The 18,868-nt window shown below is 36.9% G+C and overlaps 1 protein-coding gene across 6 annotated transcripts in view; it reads left to right on the top strand.

Annotated features, from left to right (window-relative positions):
• Positions 1-18,868, top strand: part of LOC140204200 (MAPK/MAK/MRK overlapping kinase-like) — a 119,332-nt gene that overhangs the window by 71,552 nt on the left and 28,912 nt on the right. For 3 of the 6 annotated variants that reach the window (XM_072270729.1, XM_072270690.1, XM_072270739.1), the window contains 2 exons: positions 9,686-9,769; positions 14,660-17,014. In XM_072270729.1, the coding sequence (XP_072126830.1) occupies positions 9,686-9,760 (75 nt within the window). In that variant the 3' untranslated portion in view covers positions 9,761-9,769; positions 14,660-17,014. Of the gene's footprint in view, positions 1-9,685; positions 9,770-14,659; positions 17,015-18,868 lie in introns of those variants that run through there. The other 3 variants (XR_011887556.1, XR_011887555.1, XR_011887558.1) reach the window with 1 other exon arrangement.

Raw genomic sequence — 18,868 nt, 5'->3', positions numbered from 1 at the left:
AACCTTGCCCTCTCTCACTTCAAAGTTATGCCTTCTAGAATATGACATATCAACCCTGGGAAAGGTATTCTAACTATCTAGCCTATCTATGCCCCTCATAATTTTATATACTTTTAAAGGTCACCCCTGAAAATTCAAAGTTCAAAGTAAATTTATTATCAAAGTACATATATATACCATTATATACTACCCTGAGATTCCTTTTCTTGTGGATATTCACGGTAAATACAAAGAAACGCAATAGAGTAAATGCAAAACTGCACACATCAAAGACAGATGAACAACCAATGTGCAAAAGACAACAAATTGTACAAATACAAAAAAGAAAAACTAAGTAAGTGAATCCATAGGTTGTGGAATTTTTCCTCAGACAGGAGTTGATACATGTCATCACCAACCTTTCAAAGCACTTATTCACAGTGGATATAAGTGCTACTGAATGATAATCATTGAGGCAGGTAACCACATTCTTCTCAGACTCCCACACTCCAGAGAAAACAACCCAAGATTGTCTAACCTCTCGTTGATGTAATTGAAAAAGTGTGGGTGTTTCTCTAGTATGTTGTCCTTTACTCCTTATGAATCAGTTATTAACCATATAGTAAAAAAAATAAAGCTTCACTCAGCTCATTTGTTTGTGAAGTTTTGCTGACTGCAGTTAGGATGGAATAAGATGTATCGATACAAGGTTATGGAAATTCAGTCACATAGCATTTGTATTTAACCTACTACAGGATTAATTAATTCTGTTAAATCAATGACAGAATGCAGTCAGTACATTGTAGTACATGTTCTGTACTGTGAAACTTTTCGTAGCCTGTTGCTATGCATGTTTCAGAGATACATCTGAACCACAGACATGCTTCTTAAGTAGGTCATCCATCCCTTGGAGCTGGCAACAGGAAACATGCGGGCATCAATGAAATTTGGAATAACAGTGACGCTGAAAACAAGAATTTTGTAAGAGAATGCATTTCTTCCAATTTTCTGGTAGCGATAAAGGTACATTTGTGTGTCACTCTGCTCTCCCAGTGACAACCTAGGGTTTTTTGCCATCCAGGAAAGTATTACTCACTCAAAGTGAAAATAACAAAGTTGGTCTTCATTGTTAGAGATTTTGGGTACAGAAATAAGAATGCCTTGGAACAGGTATATGTAGAGGAGCAGGTATATATAGAGTTGTAGTAAGACCATGCCTCAGAATCAGAATCAAAATCAGGTTTAATATCACCTGCATATAAAATTAAATCAGCAGTGCAAAAAGAGAGCAAATAAAAAAGAAAAGAAATGGGGGGGTAGTGTGCATGGATTCATTGTTCACTCAGAAATCTGATGACTGTGGGGAAGAAGCTGTATGTGGCTTCAGGCTCCTGTACCACCTCCTGGATGGTAACAATGAAAAAAGGCATGTTCTGGGTGATGGGGGTCCTTAATGATAGATCACCTTTTGAAGCTGTCCTTTGCTCAAGTGCTCAGTGAGTGCCCATGATGGAACTGGCTGAGTTTGCAACTTCCTGCAGCTTTTTCCAATCCTGTGCAGTTACCCCTCCATAGCAGACGGTGATGCAACCAGTTAGAATGCCCTCCACAGTACATCTGTAAAAATGTGCGAGTCTCTGGTGATATATACCAAGTCTCTTCAAACTACTAATGAAATATAGCTGCTGCTGTCCCTTCTTTGTAATTGCATCAATATGTCGGGCCCAGGATAGATCTTTAAAGATGTTGACACCCAGGAACTTCAAACTACTCATCCTTTCCTGTGGAATTCTCTGCCCCAATTAAGCAGTGGAGGCTACCTCAGTAAACATATTTAGGACAAGGTGGGATAGATTTTTGCATAGTAAAAGAATTAAGGGTTATGGGGAAAAGGCAGGTAGGTGGAGATGAGTCCATGGCCAGATCAACCATGATCTTATTGAATGGGGGAGCAGGCTCAGTGGGCCAGATGAAGATTGGTGTGTGTCCCTCAACTTCCCCTTCCTGAAGTTCACAATCAATTCCTTAGTCATGCTGACATTGAGTGTAAGGTTGTTATTTCGACACCACTCAACCAACTGATCTATCTCAATCCTGTATGCCTCCATGTCACCAAGTGATATTCTGCTAACAATAATTCTGTCATTGGCAAAGTTATGAATGGTATTTGAGCTGTGCTTAGCCATAGAGTTGTGGGTGTAGGGAGAATAGAGCAATAGGCTAAGCATGCATCCTTGAGGTATGCCAGTGTTGATTTTTACCAGAACTGTGCATGCAGTTTTAGTCTCTTTACCCAATAAAGGATATACTGTATGCAGAATACTGAAGGCTCACTGAACTGATACTTGGGGGAAAAAAAGAACTGTTGTATGAGAAGAGACGGAGCAGTTTGACTGGTAGTCTAATCATTAGAGCTTAGATCAACAAGAGGGGATCTCAGTGGCAGATTGGATACAGAGAGAATGATTCTCCTCGCTGAAGGGTCTGAAATGAGGAGGCAGTGTCTTAAGTATATGGACCAAGGCATTTAGAACTGAGATGGAGGAAAAATTTCTTCAGAACTTGATTTTTCTACTACAAAAGCTAGTGAAGGCCGTCTGTTCACACTTCATACGGGTTGATACATTTTGTCTTCACAAATCTCCAACCTGAGAGTGGCCTCAACATGGCAGTAGAGGAGGCCATGGATCGATATGTCAGAATGGGAATCAACTTGATCATGGACAAGGATAGATCTGGTCCTAGGGTTGAGGTTCTGAACTGGAAGAAGGCTAAATTTGAAGAAATGATAAAGGATCTAAAAAGCGTGGATTGGGACAGGTTGTTCTCTGACAAAGATGTGATCGGTAGGTGGGAAGCCTTCAAAGGAGAAATTTTGAAAGTGCAGGGTTTGTATGTTCCTGTCAGGATTAAAGGCAAAGTGAATAGGAATAAGGAACCTTGATTCTCAAGGGATATTGCAACTCTGATAAAGAAGAAGAGGGAGTTGTATGACATGTATAGGAAACAGGGAGTAAATAAGGTGCTTGAGGAGTATAAGAAGTGCAAGAAAATACTTAAGAAAGAAATCAGGAGGGCTAAAAGAAGACATGAGGTTGCCTTGGCAGTCAAAGTGAAGGATAATCCAAAGAGTTTTTACAGGTATATTAAGAGCAAAAGGATTGTAAGGGATAAAATTGGTCCTCTTGAAGATCAGAGTGGTTGGCTATGTGCGGAACCAAAGGAAATGGGGGAGATCCTAAATAGGTTTTTTGCGTCTGCATTTACTAAGGAAACTGGCATGAAGTCTATGGAATTAAGGGAAACAAGTAGTGAGATCATGGAAACTGTACAGATTGAAAAGGAAGAGGTGCTTGCTGTCTTGAGAAAAATTAAAGTGGATAAATCCCCGGGACCTGACAGGGTGTTCCCTTGGACCTTGAAGGAGACTAGTGTTGAAATTGCAGGGGCCCTGGCATAAATACTTAAAATGTCGCTGTCTACAGGTGAAGTGCTGGAGGATTGGAGAGTGGCTCATGTTGTTCCGTTGTTTAAAAAAGGATCGAAAAGTAATCCGGGAAATTATAGGCCGGTAAGTTTAACGTCGGTAGTAGGTGAGTTATTGGAGGGAGTACTAAGAGACAGCATCTACAAACATTTGGATAGACAGGGACTTATTAGGGAGAGTCAACATGGCTTTGTGTGTGGTAGGTCGTGTTTGACCAATCTATTGGAGTTTTTCAAGGAGGTTACCAGGAAAGTGGATGAAGGGAAGGCAGTGGATATTGTCTACATGGACTTCAGTAAGGCCTTTGACAAGGTCCCGCATGGGAGGTTAGTTAGGAAAATTCAGTCGCTAGGTATACATGGAGAGGTGGTAAATTGAATTAGACATTGGCTCAATGGAAGAAGCCAAAGAGTGGTAGTAGAGAATTGCTTCTCCGAGTGGAGGCCTGTGACTAGTGGTGTCCCACAGGGATCAGTGCTGGGTCCATTGTTATTTGTCATCTATATCATTGATCTGGATGATAATGTGGTAAATTGGATCAGCAAATTTGCTGATGATACAAAGATTGGAGGTGTAGTAGACAGTGAGGAAGGTTTTCAGAGCCTGCAGAGGGACTTGGACCAGCTGGAAAAATGGGCTGAAAAATGGCAGATGGAGTTTAATACAGACAAGTGTGAGGTATTGCACGTTGGAAGGACAAACCAAGGTAGAACATACAGGGTTAATGGTAAGGCACTGAGGAGTGCAGTGGAACAGAGGGATCTGGGAATACGGATACAAAATTCCCTAAAAGTGGCGTCACAGGTAGATAGGGTCGTAAAGAGAGCTTTTGGTACATTGGCCTTTATTAACAAAGTATTGAGTATAAGAGCTGGAATGTTATGATGAGGTTGTATAAGGCATTGGTGAGGCCGAATCTGGAGTACTGTGTTCAGTTTTGGTCACCAAATTACAGGAAGGATATAAATAAGGTTGAAAGAGTGCAGAGAATGTTTACAAGGATGTTGCCGGGACTTGAGAAACTCAGTTACAGAGAAAGGTTGAATAAGTTAGGACTTTATTCCCTGGGGCGTAGAAGAATGAGGGGAGATTTGATAGAGGTATATAAAATTATGATGGGTATAGATAGAGTGAATGCAAGCAGGCTTTTTCCACTGAGGCAAAGAGAGAAAAAAAACAGAGGACATGGGTTAAGGGTGAGTGGGGAAAAGTTTAAAGGGAACATTAGGGGGGGCTTCTTCACACAGAGAGTGGTGGGAGTATGGAATGAGCTGCCAGATGAGGTGGTAAATGCGTGTTCTTTTTTAACATTTAAGAATAAATTGGACAGATACATGGATGGGAGGTGTATGGAGGATTATGGTCTTGTGTGCAGGTCAGTGGGACTAGGCAGAAAATGATTCGGCACAGCCAAGAAGGGCCAAAAGGCCTGTTTCTGTGCTGTAGTTTTTCTATGGTTTCTATGGTTTTCTATGGGAATGGAGAGTGGAATTAAAATGGTTGGCCACTGGGAAATCTTTCTGTTGCGGACGGAGCAAAGGTGCTCGACAAAGTAGTCCCCTAATCTATGTCAGGTCTCACTGGTCTCAACGCGGGTGCTCCACAAGATTGTGTGCTTAGCCTCCTGCTCCACTTGCTTTACACTTGACTGTGTGGCTAATCACTGTTCCAAAACCCTATTTAAGTTTGTTGATGACTCCACTGTAGCTGGCTGAATCTAAGGTGGTGAAAAATCAGTATATAGGAGGGAGATTGAAAATCTGGCTGAGTGGTGCCATAACAGCAACCTCTCACTCAATGAAAGCAAGACCAAGGAGCCGATTATTGACAAGGAGGAGGTATCCAGAAGTTCATGAGCCACTCCTCATGCGGGGATCAGAGTTGGAGAGGGTCAGTCACTTTAAATTCCTCGGTGTTAATCATTTCAGAGAACCTGTCCTGGGCCCAGCACATACGTGCAATTAGTGCAACGCATGGCAGCACCTCTGCTTAGAAGCTTACACAGATTTGGCATGACATCTAAAACTGACAAATTCTATAGGTGTGTGGTGGGGAATGTATTGTCTGGTTGCATCACAGCCTGTTATGGAAACACCAATGCCCTTGAATGGAAAATCTTACAAAATGTATACAGCCCAGTTCATGACAGATAAATCCCTCCCCACCACTGAGCACATCTACATGGAGTGTTGTCGCAGGAAAGCAGCATCCATCTCTTAGATCATGCTCTCCTTTCATTGCTGCAGTCGTGAAGAAGGTACGGGTGCCTCAGGACTCACACCACCAGGTTCAGGAACAGTTATTCCCCCTCTACATAGTCTCTCGAACCAGAAGAGAGAGCCTCATTCAACTTCACTTGCCCGATCACTGAACCTATGGACTCATTTTCAAGGACTATCTCATGTTCTTGATACTACTTGCTTATTTGTTTTTTTTTCTCTTGTATTTGCAGAGTTTGTTGACTTTTGCATACTGGTTGTCCACCCTTTTGGGTGTGGTTTTCCATTGATTCTATTATAATTATTTGATTTATTGAGTATGCCTGTAAGAAAACAAATCTCAGGGTTGTATGTGGTGACATATATGTACTTTGATAATAAATTTATTTTGAACCTGGTTGCAAAGGTTCCAAATTCTCAAAGAATTATTTTCATGGAATGAGGCAGAAGCTGACAATATCAAACTGATAATGACATAATTTTTGTCTTGTTTGTTCAAGGTAGTGCTTTTGTAGAGAGTGAGAGAGAGGCATAGCAATACAGGGCTGGAAAGAGGTTATTTATCAAGTAAAACTTTTATGGCATGAATTGAAAGAGGCGAGAGATAATAAAACTAAAGGAAAGCTTTAGCGAAATTATCCAGATTATTGGGAAAGATTCTCATTTTCAAGTACCTTCTCATCTTCTTTGGCTTACAATTCTTTGAGATATCTGCTTTCCTCTAACGTTGTGAACTTTAATCAGAGCACCACTGATGACACTGCTTCTCAAGACTATTTAACCCTCATATGCTTTCTGCCTCTCATTCGGTCTTTCCTTTGAGACACTCCTTTAACACTGCTTTAGGATGTCATTTGGTTGTAATTTTTTTTGGTAATACTTTGTATGTTTTACATCATTTTAGTTCCCTTATAAATATACTGTTACTGTAGAGAAAGAAAAGAAAGTAAGCGCAAATATTAAGGGATAGCAGTTGAGAGTAATGATGATATTTTAAAAACTGGTGGTTATATTGTAAATGAAAATGAGGAAATAACTAAATAATTACTGTCTGTTTTCCTAATGGAAGAAAATCATATTCCGTCAAAATTAAAGAAAATCAAAGACTCAGAGCTGTTTACGCTAACTTGAATAAGCACACTGTACAGACTAAAATACTAATAACCACTAACAAATCCTCAGGAACTGATGGTTTCCATCCTAGTGTTTGAAAGGAAGTAAGCAAGGAAACTAAATGATTTAGCTGTATTCTCCTATTCAGCAATTGTCCCTTTGGACTGGAAAATTATAAGCATAACTCTTATTTAAGGACAATGAAAGAGAAACCAGAGGAATAGTCACTTGTTAATCTAGCATCTGTTATAAAGTTATTGTCCAGAGGAATTCGAGATACTTTGAATGAGCCAACTTGGATCTGATATGGGTAGATCATGTCTTAAAATCCTAACTGAAGTTTTCAATAAGCAGCCAAGCAGTAGACAGATGAATGTCCGTAGATATAACTTTTGGAAGATCTTGAAGGAATTCAGTAAGATTTCACATTAGAGCTTATAAAGTGAAATCAAATTTTATGTTACTGAAGTGATTAAAATATTGGAAAAATAATAGAAGAAAGAACTATATAGAATGGATAATATCAGATAGAGGTTACTAGCTCACGTTGTCGTTTCTGCTCACTTTATTCTCAATCATCTGTTTTAGTATAAATGTTTAGTCCCTACTTCCTTTTATGCTTGTTATCAATTTGACTGATATTTAATATTAATAAATTCTGCATACCTACCACTAAAAGTTGTCAAATTGCATGTTTGATTGAAACCACTAGGGCGGCATGGTAATGTAGCAGTTTGTGTAATGCAGTTACAGCTTGAGTGACGCAGGTTCAATTCCTGCTGCTGTCCGTATGTTCTCCCCATGTCCTCCCACAGTACAAAGATCTACAGTTCAGTAGGTTAATTGATCACATGGTTATAATTAGGGAGTGCAGACTTGTTGGGCCAGAATGGCCTGTTACCGTGCTGTATCTCTAAGTTTAAAATCAAGTTAGTGACTATCTTATATTGATGACCTTTAATTTTGCTGTTGTTCACAAGTGGAATCAAATTATTCACGATTTTAAATACCCAAAGAGTAGAGTTAATGGTACATAAATCTAATTGGCGGGAAACTATTGGTTGTGACTGACAGGATTTATGCTGGGCAAGCATTCAGCTATATATTTGTTCTTGATCCTGGTAACATAAAAGTAATGCATTGAAACTTGCTGATTTTGCAGACTTGTACTGTTAATGGAAACATAGAGTATAAAATATTTCAAAAGGAGATCTTGATAGATTTAAGAGAATGGACAAAAAGTGACAGATACATTTCAATACAGATTAACTGCTAGTACAACAATCTTAGACCCAAAATGGAATAGAACCTAGGAAGAGTGGAGTTCTACAGATGTTTAGATTACAAAAAATGTTGCATTTTAGTGCAGAAGTTCTTAAAAGGTTAATTGAACAAGAACATAAAAGGGTGGAAGTTTTGTGATATCTGGATAATGCTTTAGTTGCAAAACATCCGAAATACACAAATACAGTAGTCAAATCACAACACTTTGGATTCCAGTTAATTGGGATACATTGGGACCGGTACATTTTGACCTAATTAAGTGGTTGCCCCAATTAGCCTAAGTTTCATGGAAATAGTTAAAAACATATAAGAAGACAAATTACCATTTAACTGAGTAACAAATTATGAACTTAAATGAAATACAGAACAAATTAGAACTCTATCTACTACGATAGTATTAGTTTCTAATAGTTATCGACAGAGGAGGTCATCCAGTGTATGCTGCTGTGTTCTTTTGATTAACTGTAGAGAACAAAATCAGTGCAGAAACCAAGGGTAAATTTTTCAGCTAGTGTCAAATCTTTTCATGCCACCTTGGCAAAGGTCTGTAATTTTTAAAAGTCAAAAAATAAAGTGATTAAAAATCACTGCTATTTGAATCAGCACCATCAGCCCAAATGGAAAACATAACACAAGCATACACAACTAATGCTATTGAAGAATTGCTCACTCTAAGCATGGTGTAGTGTCTAACGGCCACACAAGTGCATGCGACTGATGTTAGTTAGAAACTGTTCGGCAACAATCTCCTGTCCCAATTAAGTGGCATAGAGTCCCAGATAAATGTAGGGAATTCTGGTTATTTTCTCAATTCATTTTTGTTCCTTAAGAATTGCCCCAAAATAAGTGGCTGCCTTAATTAACCAGAATCCACTATATTTAGAAAACAGCTATTACCTTTATCTAAACAATTACTGTGCCAGTCCATTTTTATAACAGTTCATAAATCATCACTTCACTTAAAATCTCCTAACAATGTATCTAAATATATAAGGAAGAATTGACAAAGTACAGGAAAGAAAACAGCGGGTCAGATAGTATCTGTGGATAGAGAAACAGTTAAGTGTTTCGGGTTTGAGACCCTTCATCAGAACTGGGAAAGGGAGAAAACAAGTTAGTTTTCTGAAATGATGAGGCTCAGACCATTAATTATTTCACTTTGTTTTTATTTCATGGTCTTAGCATTTGCAGTTTTTTTAAATCTCTATTTAATCAGGTGCTGATTAATCATGTAAGATTTAACAGGGCAATTTTCTCCACTGGTGAAAAGTCAAGTCTAAATTTCAACTAAATTTCAATTTGTATATCTGTGCAGTTACAATGTATACATTTTATATAAGCTTGACTGATAATGAGAAATTAATATTTATAATATTCCTTGTTGGCTTTATGAGATCAGCTGAAATCTTAACTTTCCCAGGAACGGATTTCTCAACTTTTTTAATTTTCTGTTATTAGAGGGATGGGTTAAGATGAAATGCCCAAAGATCCAGGTATATTTTAGGTAAAGCCATCAAAAAACATTGTGTATACAAACATGGAAGGAGTATTACATTTGTTAATTAATTGCTTTTCTTTCATCTCTCCACCACCTCAAAAAAAGGAGGGCCCGTTCAATCTTTCTACTCTTCAACAAGAGATTTTGTCAGTCCGGAAGAGCACTGATGATCAGAGATAATTGGTTTGGGTAAGCATTTCTTTTGCACATCTCTGGCAGTCTCTGCATTTGAAGAGTGTGTTACCTCTGTACAAATATTTTTAAAATTTAAGATTTAAGAAGCCAAAACAATAAACACAAATGTCACAAAAAAATTCATCCTGAAATGCAGGAATAATACGTGGATTCTTGAAAATGCATTATTCACTGCCAGTAGTAAGCATCACTCAATTAAGATGCATTTTATTTCAACACATCTACTTTAGAGAGCAAGGAAAGGAGCTGTCTTTGCATGGCATCATTAACCACAAGTGTGCGGCTGCTTCAATGTACTAGGAACACCCATGACAATATAACACCTTTAATAGCTTCCACGTTTTGCTACCGATGCTTGGATGCAAATAAAACTTCATCTCTAGGATGTTATGTCACAAGGACTTTTGGAACATTTAATTCCTGTACTTTGACCAAAGTGATGAGAAATGCTGAGACATGATTTCAGCTTGGATACTGACTAATGAAAGGCCTATTATCCAATGTCAAGATAGCAACACACCCATTTTTCTGCAATCTGCTCTGCCATTATCCCGTTGGTCCAGGCAAGAAGATGAAGTTTTGTTCTTACTCTTTTTTTTTTGCACTACTTCTTACTTTAATTTTAAAAATATATCTCATTGTAATTTATAACTTTTATTACTATGTACTGCCACTGGAAAACAACAAATTTCATGATGTATGCCAGTGGTATTAAACCTGATATTGATTCTACAACTGAACCTTTCAGGGCCATTGCTGCTCTGGAATGTCAAACCCTGACACCTGAAGTGTTCTCGGTGGAGTTAATCTACCTCCCACCTTTCAAACGATAGCCCAGGGAAAATGAGACGTAAACTATTAGCAAGATAAACATCAAAGCTTGTATAATGTGATTCTGAATTACTTCTGTTAAATATGAGATACAGATTAAATTGAGTTGTTGGATTTGTTTTGTGAATTTGTAGTTGGTGATATTTGAGGTTTAGGATACCTAAGGTGGTACTAAAGGATCAAATTGGAAAGTAGATGTAAGAAATAAGTGGTAAGAATAGTTGCCACATTGTGAACGGTGGAGATATTTCATGTGTATCACCTGCCAGGAAAGGGTACCATTAAGCTGGAAAGAGTGTAAAGATTTATAAATGTGTTGCAGGACTCAAAAGCCTCTAGGGGGAGGTTGTACAAGCTAGAACTTTATTTCTCGAAGCATTGGAGACTGAAGGGTGACCTTATAGAAGTGTATAAAATCATAAACGGTGTGGATGCACGCAACCTTTTTCTCATGAAAGGGAATCAAAAACTAGAGAGGACATGTTTAATGAGAGAGGAGAAAGATTTAAAAGGAACCCAGAGATCAATCACACAGAGGGTGGTGCCTATATGGAACAAGCTACCAGAGAAGGTAGTTCATGCAAGTACACCACCACCATTAAGGAGTCAGTTGAATAGGTATATAAATAGGAAAAGGTTAGAGGGATAAAGACAAAATCATCGCAGATAGAACTAGGTTAGACACCTTGATCAACATGGATGAGTTGGACTGAAGGGTCTTTTTCTCTGCTGCTTTATTCTATGACTATGATCTTATGCAACCCACTTTTGTAATCCTAGGCTAGCAAAACCTTACGCAAGATCAGAATCTCCATTCCTTTGAATGGAGAATTTCCTAACATGGCAATTAGGAAGACAAAGATAATTATTTATTTTTTGTTCCGTTATTAAAACTAAATTAAAGCATTACAAGGTGCGTTCATGTATTAAAAGCTACAGAGCAGGTCAACCGGAAACATTCGAAGAGCATAGCCTCAGTAATTTGTTCTGTCACTAAGGGTTCACTTACCTCGTTGCCCAACTCTGGTTCAGCAGGCCTAGAATGATTGCATTTGTGTTATTGTTCACAGGATAGCATAGGGACCTGGTGGGAAACTGGTAGAGGGATGTGGTTCACAAGTATAGTCAGTAACAGTAGATTGACAGGGGATATGAGCGTTGATTTTGCTCAGGTATTTTCAGTTTACTTTTGAATAATTTTTCCTGACAGAGAAAGTGCTGATAGTGAAAGGACAGTGGAAGTTTCATCAGCGGTAGAATTCAATTTCAGCAGCAGAATTCAATTGAGTAGAACCCTTACAGAATTTCATGGTTCAGTTGTTAGGATTAATTATTGTTTTTCTGAAAAGCATCTTTGCTTTGCATATTTTAATAAGCCTGATTTTAAAGTTTTCTTTTTCTAACTGAGATTTGGGTTGGTTAGCAAATTTCTTTTAATTTATCCCTCCGTCCCTTGAAATTAATTCTGCTCAAATCATATCTATTCTGATGATCTCTGTTTGCCATTGTCAAATTATTTTAAATTTGATAGTTTCATGGACACTGTTCACCAACAGACTGCAGTGCTTTTTTTTAAAGAGGCAATCTCATTAATCATGGAAAATTTCTTCCTCTTTACAAATGCTGTAAGACCATTAAACCATATTTGAGCCCTTGAGCATTCTGTTGAATTTAAATTCACTGCACAAATTCCTTAAAGCCTGTATTGTCTCTGCATCTTAATACAAATAAGTTCTTGGATTTAATTATTCTTGCCTTTTTGACGCAGCAGTAAAAACAAATACAGTATTTCAATTGAGAACTAACAGCATGCCATTAGTGAAACGGTTTATTTTTGAGAAGCTGGTCACCAAAATTGGATAAGACCCATTCTACTTTTCATTTATATTCAACAGAAATAAAAGCCAATGACAGAAAAAAATTTTTTGGCCCCTTGGCTTTAAAAGGCAGCAAATAATGTATCGCAAGATACAAAATAAAAATTTGGGAAATACTACAACAAAATCAAACTGTGATGATAGTACAGAGCAAAGGCTTAAACTGTTAATTACAGATTTAGCATTAAGTATTAGATTGAACTTGGAATGGACAGTCAGGCTGCAGAGGAATAAAACAGCTACATGTTTTCCTGGGCTGACAAATCATTTTCTATTTGGAGGAGCTAGAATGAATTCCTTGGGAAAGAGTATGGAATAGGACTCCGTTCAGGATAAAATAAGAGACCTATGGTTGTAAGTTATTTGAAGAAGCTTCAGATAAGACCACAAGGTGACATTTAGTAGCTGGGCCCAAAGAGAATGGTGTCACTCTTAGTAATAATTAATTTGCAACCAAAACATTTTATTAAAACAAAAATACTACCTAATATGACTGTAGCAAACTAACCTACCAGCCCCTCCCCTCTCAATGGCCTTTAACAATGCTTCTATTCAGTCATCCACTTTTCTTGACTGTGCTGGCCTGATTTATTACTTATTTCGTTTTGCATGCAGAGAATCGTCTGCATTGCCTTTATCTCCCACTCACACAGCATTGATTTTGGGGTTCATCTAGGATCTATCCTTGCCTTTCTTTTACTAATTAATGCAGTGACTGGAGTTCTACTATACAGTGCTGTAATCCCTTTAGCTGCTTCTTGTCTGTTATGAACTTTGTTCAATATCCTATAATAAATAGATATATTAAAATATGCTTCATTGTTTAATATTATTAAGACAAAAGCCATCCTCTTCTGGGCCTAGCTACTAAATGTTATTTTCTGTGGCCTTATCCATGGGATTCAGAACCATGGGTCCTTGACTATTCTGTGGTGTGTTCCTGGCCCCATATTCTTTCCTAACAAAGACCATCCGCTTTTACTTTCATAATTTGATTCTGTCTGTCTTGCCTCACTAACCTTTACACTTAGCATCTTTGTAACCTTAAATTGACTATTTCATTGTTGTCCTAGCAGCTACTCACCTTCTCCATACACTTTTGTTCCAAAGACTATTATCCATATGCTAAATTGGCATGATCCTTGCACTCCTGCTGTATCAATTCATCCTGATACAGGAATTTATTTTAACATTTATTTCAAATTACTGAGTGTCCTCATCACTCATCTCTGTGAAACCACCACTAAGCACTCCAGCACCCCACAGCCTTATAATCTCTGGGCCCCTTTTTGCTCTGCTGTACTTCTCTGATTCCACTGTCCACCCCCTACCCATTGGATGTCACGCCTTGTTATCTAGGCCTGAGGATACTTTCCTCAAAACCACTATCGAAGGCAAACCTGAAAATTAATCTCCTTCACCAAGTTTTGAATTCCATTCTTATGTAGCTTTTTAGGCAAAATTTATCTAATTGGGCCACAAGTGCCCAGGGATAGTCTAAGAGTACTTAAAATGCAAATTACATTTTTCTGTAATGTAATTTTCATTGAAAAAAAATGTGAAAATGAACACCAAGTGAAGAACTTCCAACCTCAATAAAGTGCAGCAGACTTATGTAATATTCTTTACCCAGTAATTTCAAGGCAGTTAAAACTACTGCTTCACAACTCCAGGCATCAAGTAATGAACCTGACCCATTGTAAGTTACCCCTAAATGCAAGAAAGGATGGGAGCCAAAGTATAAGAGAGAAGAGTTTGCTGGGCTACAGGAAAATGGGACTGATAGCATAACCCTACTGGGAGGCTAAACAAACCATTTGTGTCCTAATCAGGATTTAACGATCCATGGTATATATTGATACAATAGCAAAAGTATTTTCCTTATGAAAATTATCTAGCTTTGTTTGTAGTAGTGAACATGGGACTGGAATGGTTTTATTTTAATTTTCATTTAAATCATACAAGTTTTTGAATAGCAACATTAATGTATTTAAAAATTAATAATTAAATAAAATTATGAATCATTTTGATATCCCAGAATAATAGCTCCTAAACATTTAAAAACAAGCATTAGGTATATTATGTCTTTTTTATTTTCTAGATTAGATGTTAGAAAAAAAAGTAGAGTTCATGGTTTTGCTGTTGTATTCATTCTCAAGTTTTCATTTATTTGTAGTGTCCAGAACAATGGAAATCTACGGCAAAATGTTACAATTTACCCTCTACATAAAGAAAAAGAGATGGCTACTGAGAACAATTACGATTCAAGAGTATTCAATAACCATTCCTTTTCACAGAATTCTTGTAATGTTTTTTAAAAATGTTTCAGAAGACCATATTTGTCTTCTACTAGATTACAGGTCAACCATTGGGTTTGTGCCATTTTCTAACTTCAGTTTTTAATCAAGTGATACACTAGTTCAAAGTTTGTTCACTTGATGGTAAAAAATAACAATTTTTTAAAAATAGAAAAGTCATAAACAAAATGGCATAATATTTTAAATCTAAAAATTTAGCACTTTATTTTCAAACTACTTACATTTTTAGATAACAGATTAATCTAAAGGTAGACTTCCTTATTTACTGATCAAAAGCTGAAGATGTGAATTAATATTTACAGTCATAAACATTCTTCTGAGAATCCAACATGGAGCAAGAATTTGCATGATCACCAGTCATAAATGATCAATCTGACAGAAAAATTTCATATTCCATTTAAAGTAGTAACATTAACATTCTCATTTCCATAGAATTAATTTTTGACTGTTGCAAAGAAATTTTTATCTTGGGCCAAATTCCAACATTCAGTATGTTAGTTTATTGTTGCCTCAATATTTTTTCTCTACAAAGTTGCAATCATACCAATGAACAAAGCAGATCATATATGGGAAATGCTGGTGCACTACAGCATAATTTTTTTAAACATACACATTTACAAGAAGTTTTAATCCAATTTAATGTTTTTGGAATATGATCTTTAATAAATTTATATTTATCATATAGCGTATACATTTTCTTTTGTCTTTTTTGGAGGGGGTAAGCACTGACAGTTTCACCATTTCTGAAATTTATCTCAAACTAATTGTTTAAATATCAGAGAAACTGATGGAATGAGATGCGTGGCAGCAGACTTCCTTTGGAAGGTGTGTTCTCTAGTGGTGACAATTCCAAAATTAATTCAATACAGTGGATTCCAGTTAATTAGGGCATATCAGATCTAGTACATTTTGGTCCAATTAAGCAGCTGCCCCAATTAGCCAAAGTTTCAAAGTTAAAAGGGTATAAAAAAGACAAGCTGAGAAACAAAACAAATTAAAACACCACCGAAACTACTACAGCACTATAAAACTGTATTAGTTCCTAATACTTATTCACAGGGGAATTTATCTGCATCACATTCTTTTGCTGTAAATGAACAAAATCAGTGCAGTCATCTGGTGCAGATAATGGACTGGCTTCATAGAATGTTGTCGACCATTGCATCCTCCAAATTTTCATTTTCATTGTAACATTCAAGATGATTGTCCATACCTTCAATTCTTTGTAGTTCCTAACTTGAAGTAGTGAAATTTTGTCATTTTCACTTCCAACCAGTTGCTTGAAACTGTAATGAGCAAAACGGTTCTGAATTGTCTTACAGCTTATTTCTCACCGTCAGTGACAAACATCACTGCTTTTTGAACACAAACACATACAACTGACGCTATTTAAAAACTGTTCTCTTGAAGCACAGTGTAGTCCATAACGACAATGCAAGTACATGCGACTGATGTTAGTTAAAAACTATTCAGCAAGTCTGCTGCCCCAGTTAAGCAGCATAGTGTCCCTAAATAAACTAAGGGAACCCTGGCTATTTTCTCAATTAGCTTTTGTTCTTTAAAAGTTGCCCCAAATAACCGATGGCCTAATTAAATGGATACCACTATGTTCAGTTTTCATTTGAGTATTAAATCCAATAACTTTCATAATTGGAATAATAATTGTATTATCCAATTAGTATTCAGCTACGCATTTTAAAATATAAAGATGCTGCTTTTATTTCCTTTTGAGCAGCACAGCAGTTAGCATAATGCTGTCACAGCATCAGAAACTCTGGTTCAGTTCTAGCAGTCTGTAAGGAGTTGGTACGTTCCCATGACCACATGAATTTCCTCTAGATACTCTGGTTTCTTCCCACATTCCAAAAACATAAGGGTTTGTAGGTTATTTACTCACATGGGCATAACTGGGCAGTGGAGGTTTGTATGGCTAGAAGAGCCTGTTACTATGCTGTATCATTAAATAAAAGAAAATAATGTTATATGTTGTTTTGATGATTTGTGTAATGTTAAAATGTAGTTTGTTATCCAAGTACTCACAATAACCTTTGATGTACACATTTAACATGGGATCAGAAAAGAAAAATGTGTAGAAGATGTTTTATACCAAATGGAACATCAAAGCTCAAAATCTATTTTCAGAGGTACATCCTCACTAGCAGCTATTTGAGTACCACTGCTGGAAATATTGCAAAAACAAAGTCATGTAATCTTCTGGGAATAAAAAAAGTTTTTAATTAACATTTTATGAAACTTTCTTTACAAAATGCAAGTTACTTTACATAGTGAGGATTACAGTCAAATTTAATACAAGAGAATATGTTTAAGTCCCAGTGAACAAACATTTAAGAAAAATTAGGCAAGCAAAATAGGAACAAATAGTGCAGATGGAGCCTGGTAAATGATAAAGTAATTTATTGTAATTTGCTAAAGCTCAAACAATAAGAAACAGTGAGATAAGCAATCCAAGTGTGACATTTCAAAGATTGCTAGTTGGAGATGAAATCTATGAAAAGGTACATGTAAAAAGATTGCAAAATACAAACAAGCATGTAAAGATGTAACGAATAGAATATTGTGTGAAAAAGAACAAACATCCATTTTGTAAGAGATGATAGCCAAACATTGGTACTCAAAGAAACCTGGTGTCCTTCTAAATAACTCAGTTTTCTGGCAGGTGCAGCAAGTGCCATGTTACCATTTAATGGAAAAGGGTTAAATCTGAAGATATTTATCAATTATAAAAGACTATGATTAGATTCCACACAGGAAATTGTATATAGTTTTAAATTCCCTGCCGAGGGGTTAGTGAGTGATAAGTAGTTGAGTAAATGCAAAGAATGAGGTCAATAGACATTTGAAGTTGAAAGATATAGGGAGTGTTGTGGAATATGGAATCTAAATAAAGAATCTACTACAACCTTTATTCATGCATGTTTAGCACGATGATAGTAATTCCGCACCTTCAAACTTTATATTTTGCCAGTTTTTCTGGAAAGTAACACTATAGCTTTCAGAAACAGCAGATAGTTATTATCCAGATAAAAACACAGAAAATTCTGGATGATAACTGCAGTTGTCAGAGAAAATTGTATATTCCACAAGCTGTCAAATAATTAAACTGAAATCAACTTGTGCATATCTTGGAGTTAAGTGCCATGCTCAAAATATTTCACTTAAATCACCAACTTTAATGGATGAACTACCAGATCTTCTAAATCACAAGAACTTAAAAGATCCAGAGACTGATCTATTTTCTACCATTTTGTTTAGTGAAATGGGTCATTAAATTGAATGATCTGTTTCTCTTTCAACAAATGCTGCCCAGCCTACTGAGTACTTTTTTTAAATTTCAGATTTCCAGTATGAAATACTGGAAATATTTCAAGTTTGCCTTAATGTTAAAACAATAATGTGAGCACAAGCTCTTAAAGGTCTATTTTATCTAAACCTCAAAGATGAAGGCACTTCTAGAGATGTGGATACTACAGAGAGAGTGCAGAGGAGATTTACAAGGATGTTGCCTGGATGGAGAGCGTGGCTTATGATGATAGGTTGAGTAAACTTGGCCTTTTCTCCTTGGAACAATGGAGGATGAGAAATGACCTGTTAGATGTGTTTAAGCTGATGAGAGGTATTGATTGTGTGGATAGCCAGAGGCTTTTTCCCAGGGCTGAAATGGCTAACACAAGGGGCTATAATTTTAAGGTGCTTGTAGGTACAGAGGGGATGTCAGAGGCAAGTTTTTCCCACACAGAGTGGTGGGTGTGTGGAATGTACGGCTAGTGACAGTGGAAGAGGTGGATAGAATGAGGTCTTTTAAGAGACTCTTAGATAGGTACTTGGTGCTTAGAAAAATAGAGGGATATGTAGAAGGGTAACTCTAGGCATTTTCCAGAGTAGGTCACGTGGTTGGCACACCACTGTGGGCCAAAGGGCCAATGTTCTATGTTCTAAATTATACTGTTTTCCCTTTAAATGTAAATTGTGAAGTCTCTGATTCTGCCAAGTTGAGAAACAATATCAAGCCAGAAATGGGAATTTGAGAATTTAGAATTAAGTATTGG

The sequence above is a fragment of the Mobula birostris genome, chromosome 1 (genome assembly GCF_030028105.1).
Source record: "Mobula birostris isolate sMobBir1 chromosome 1, sMobBir1.hap1, whole genome shotgun sequence".
NCBI classification, from domain to species: domain Eukaryota; kingdom Metazoa; phylum Chordata; class Chondrichthyes; order Myliobatiformes; family Myliobatidae; genus Mobula; species Mobula birostris.
Note: the sequence above shows the minus strand (reverse complement) of the source record. Positions and strands in the feature narration are given on the sequence as shown.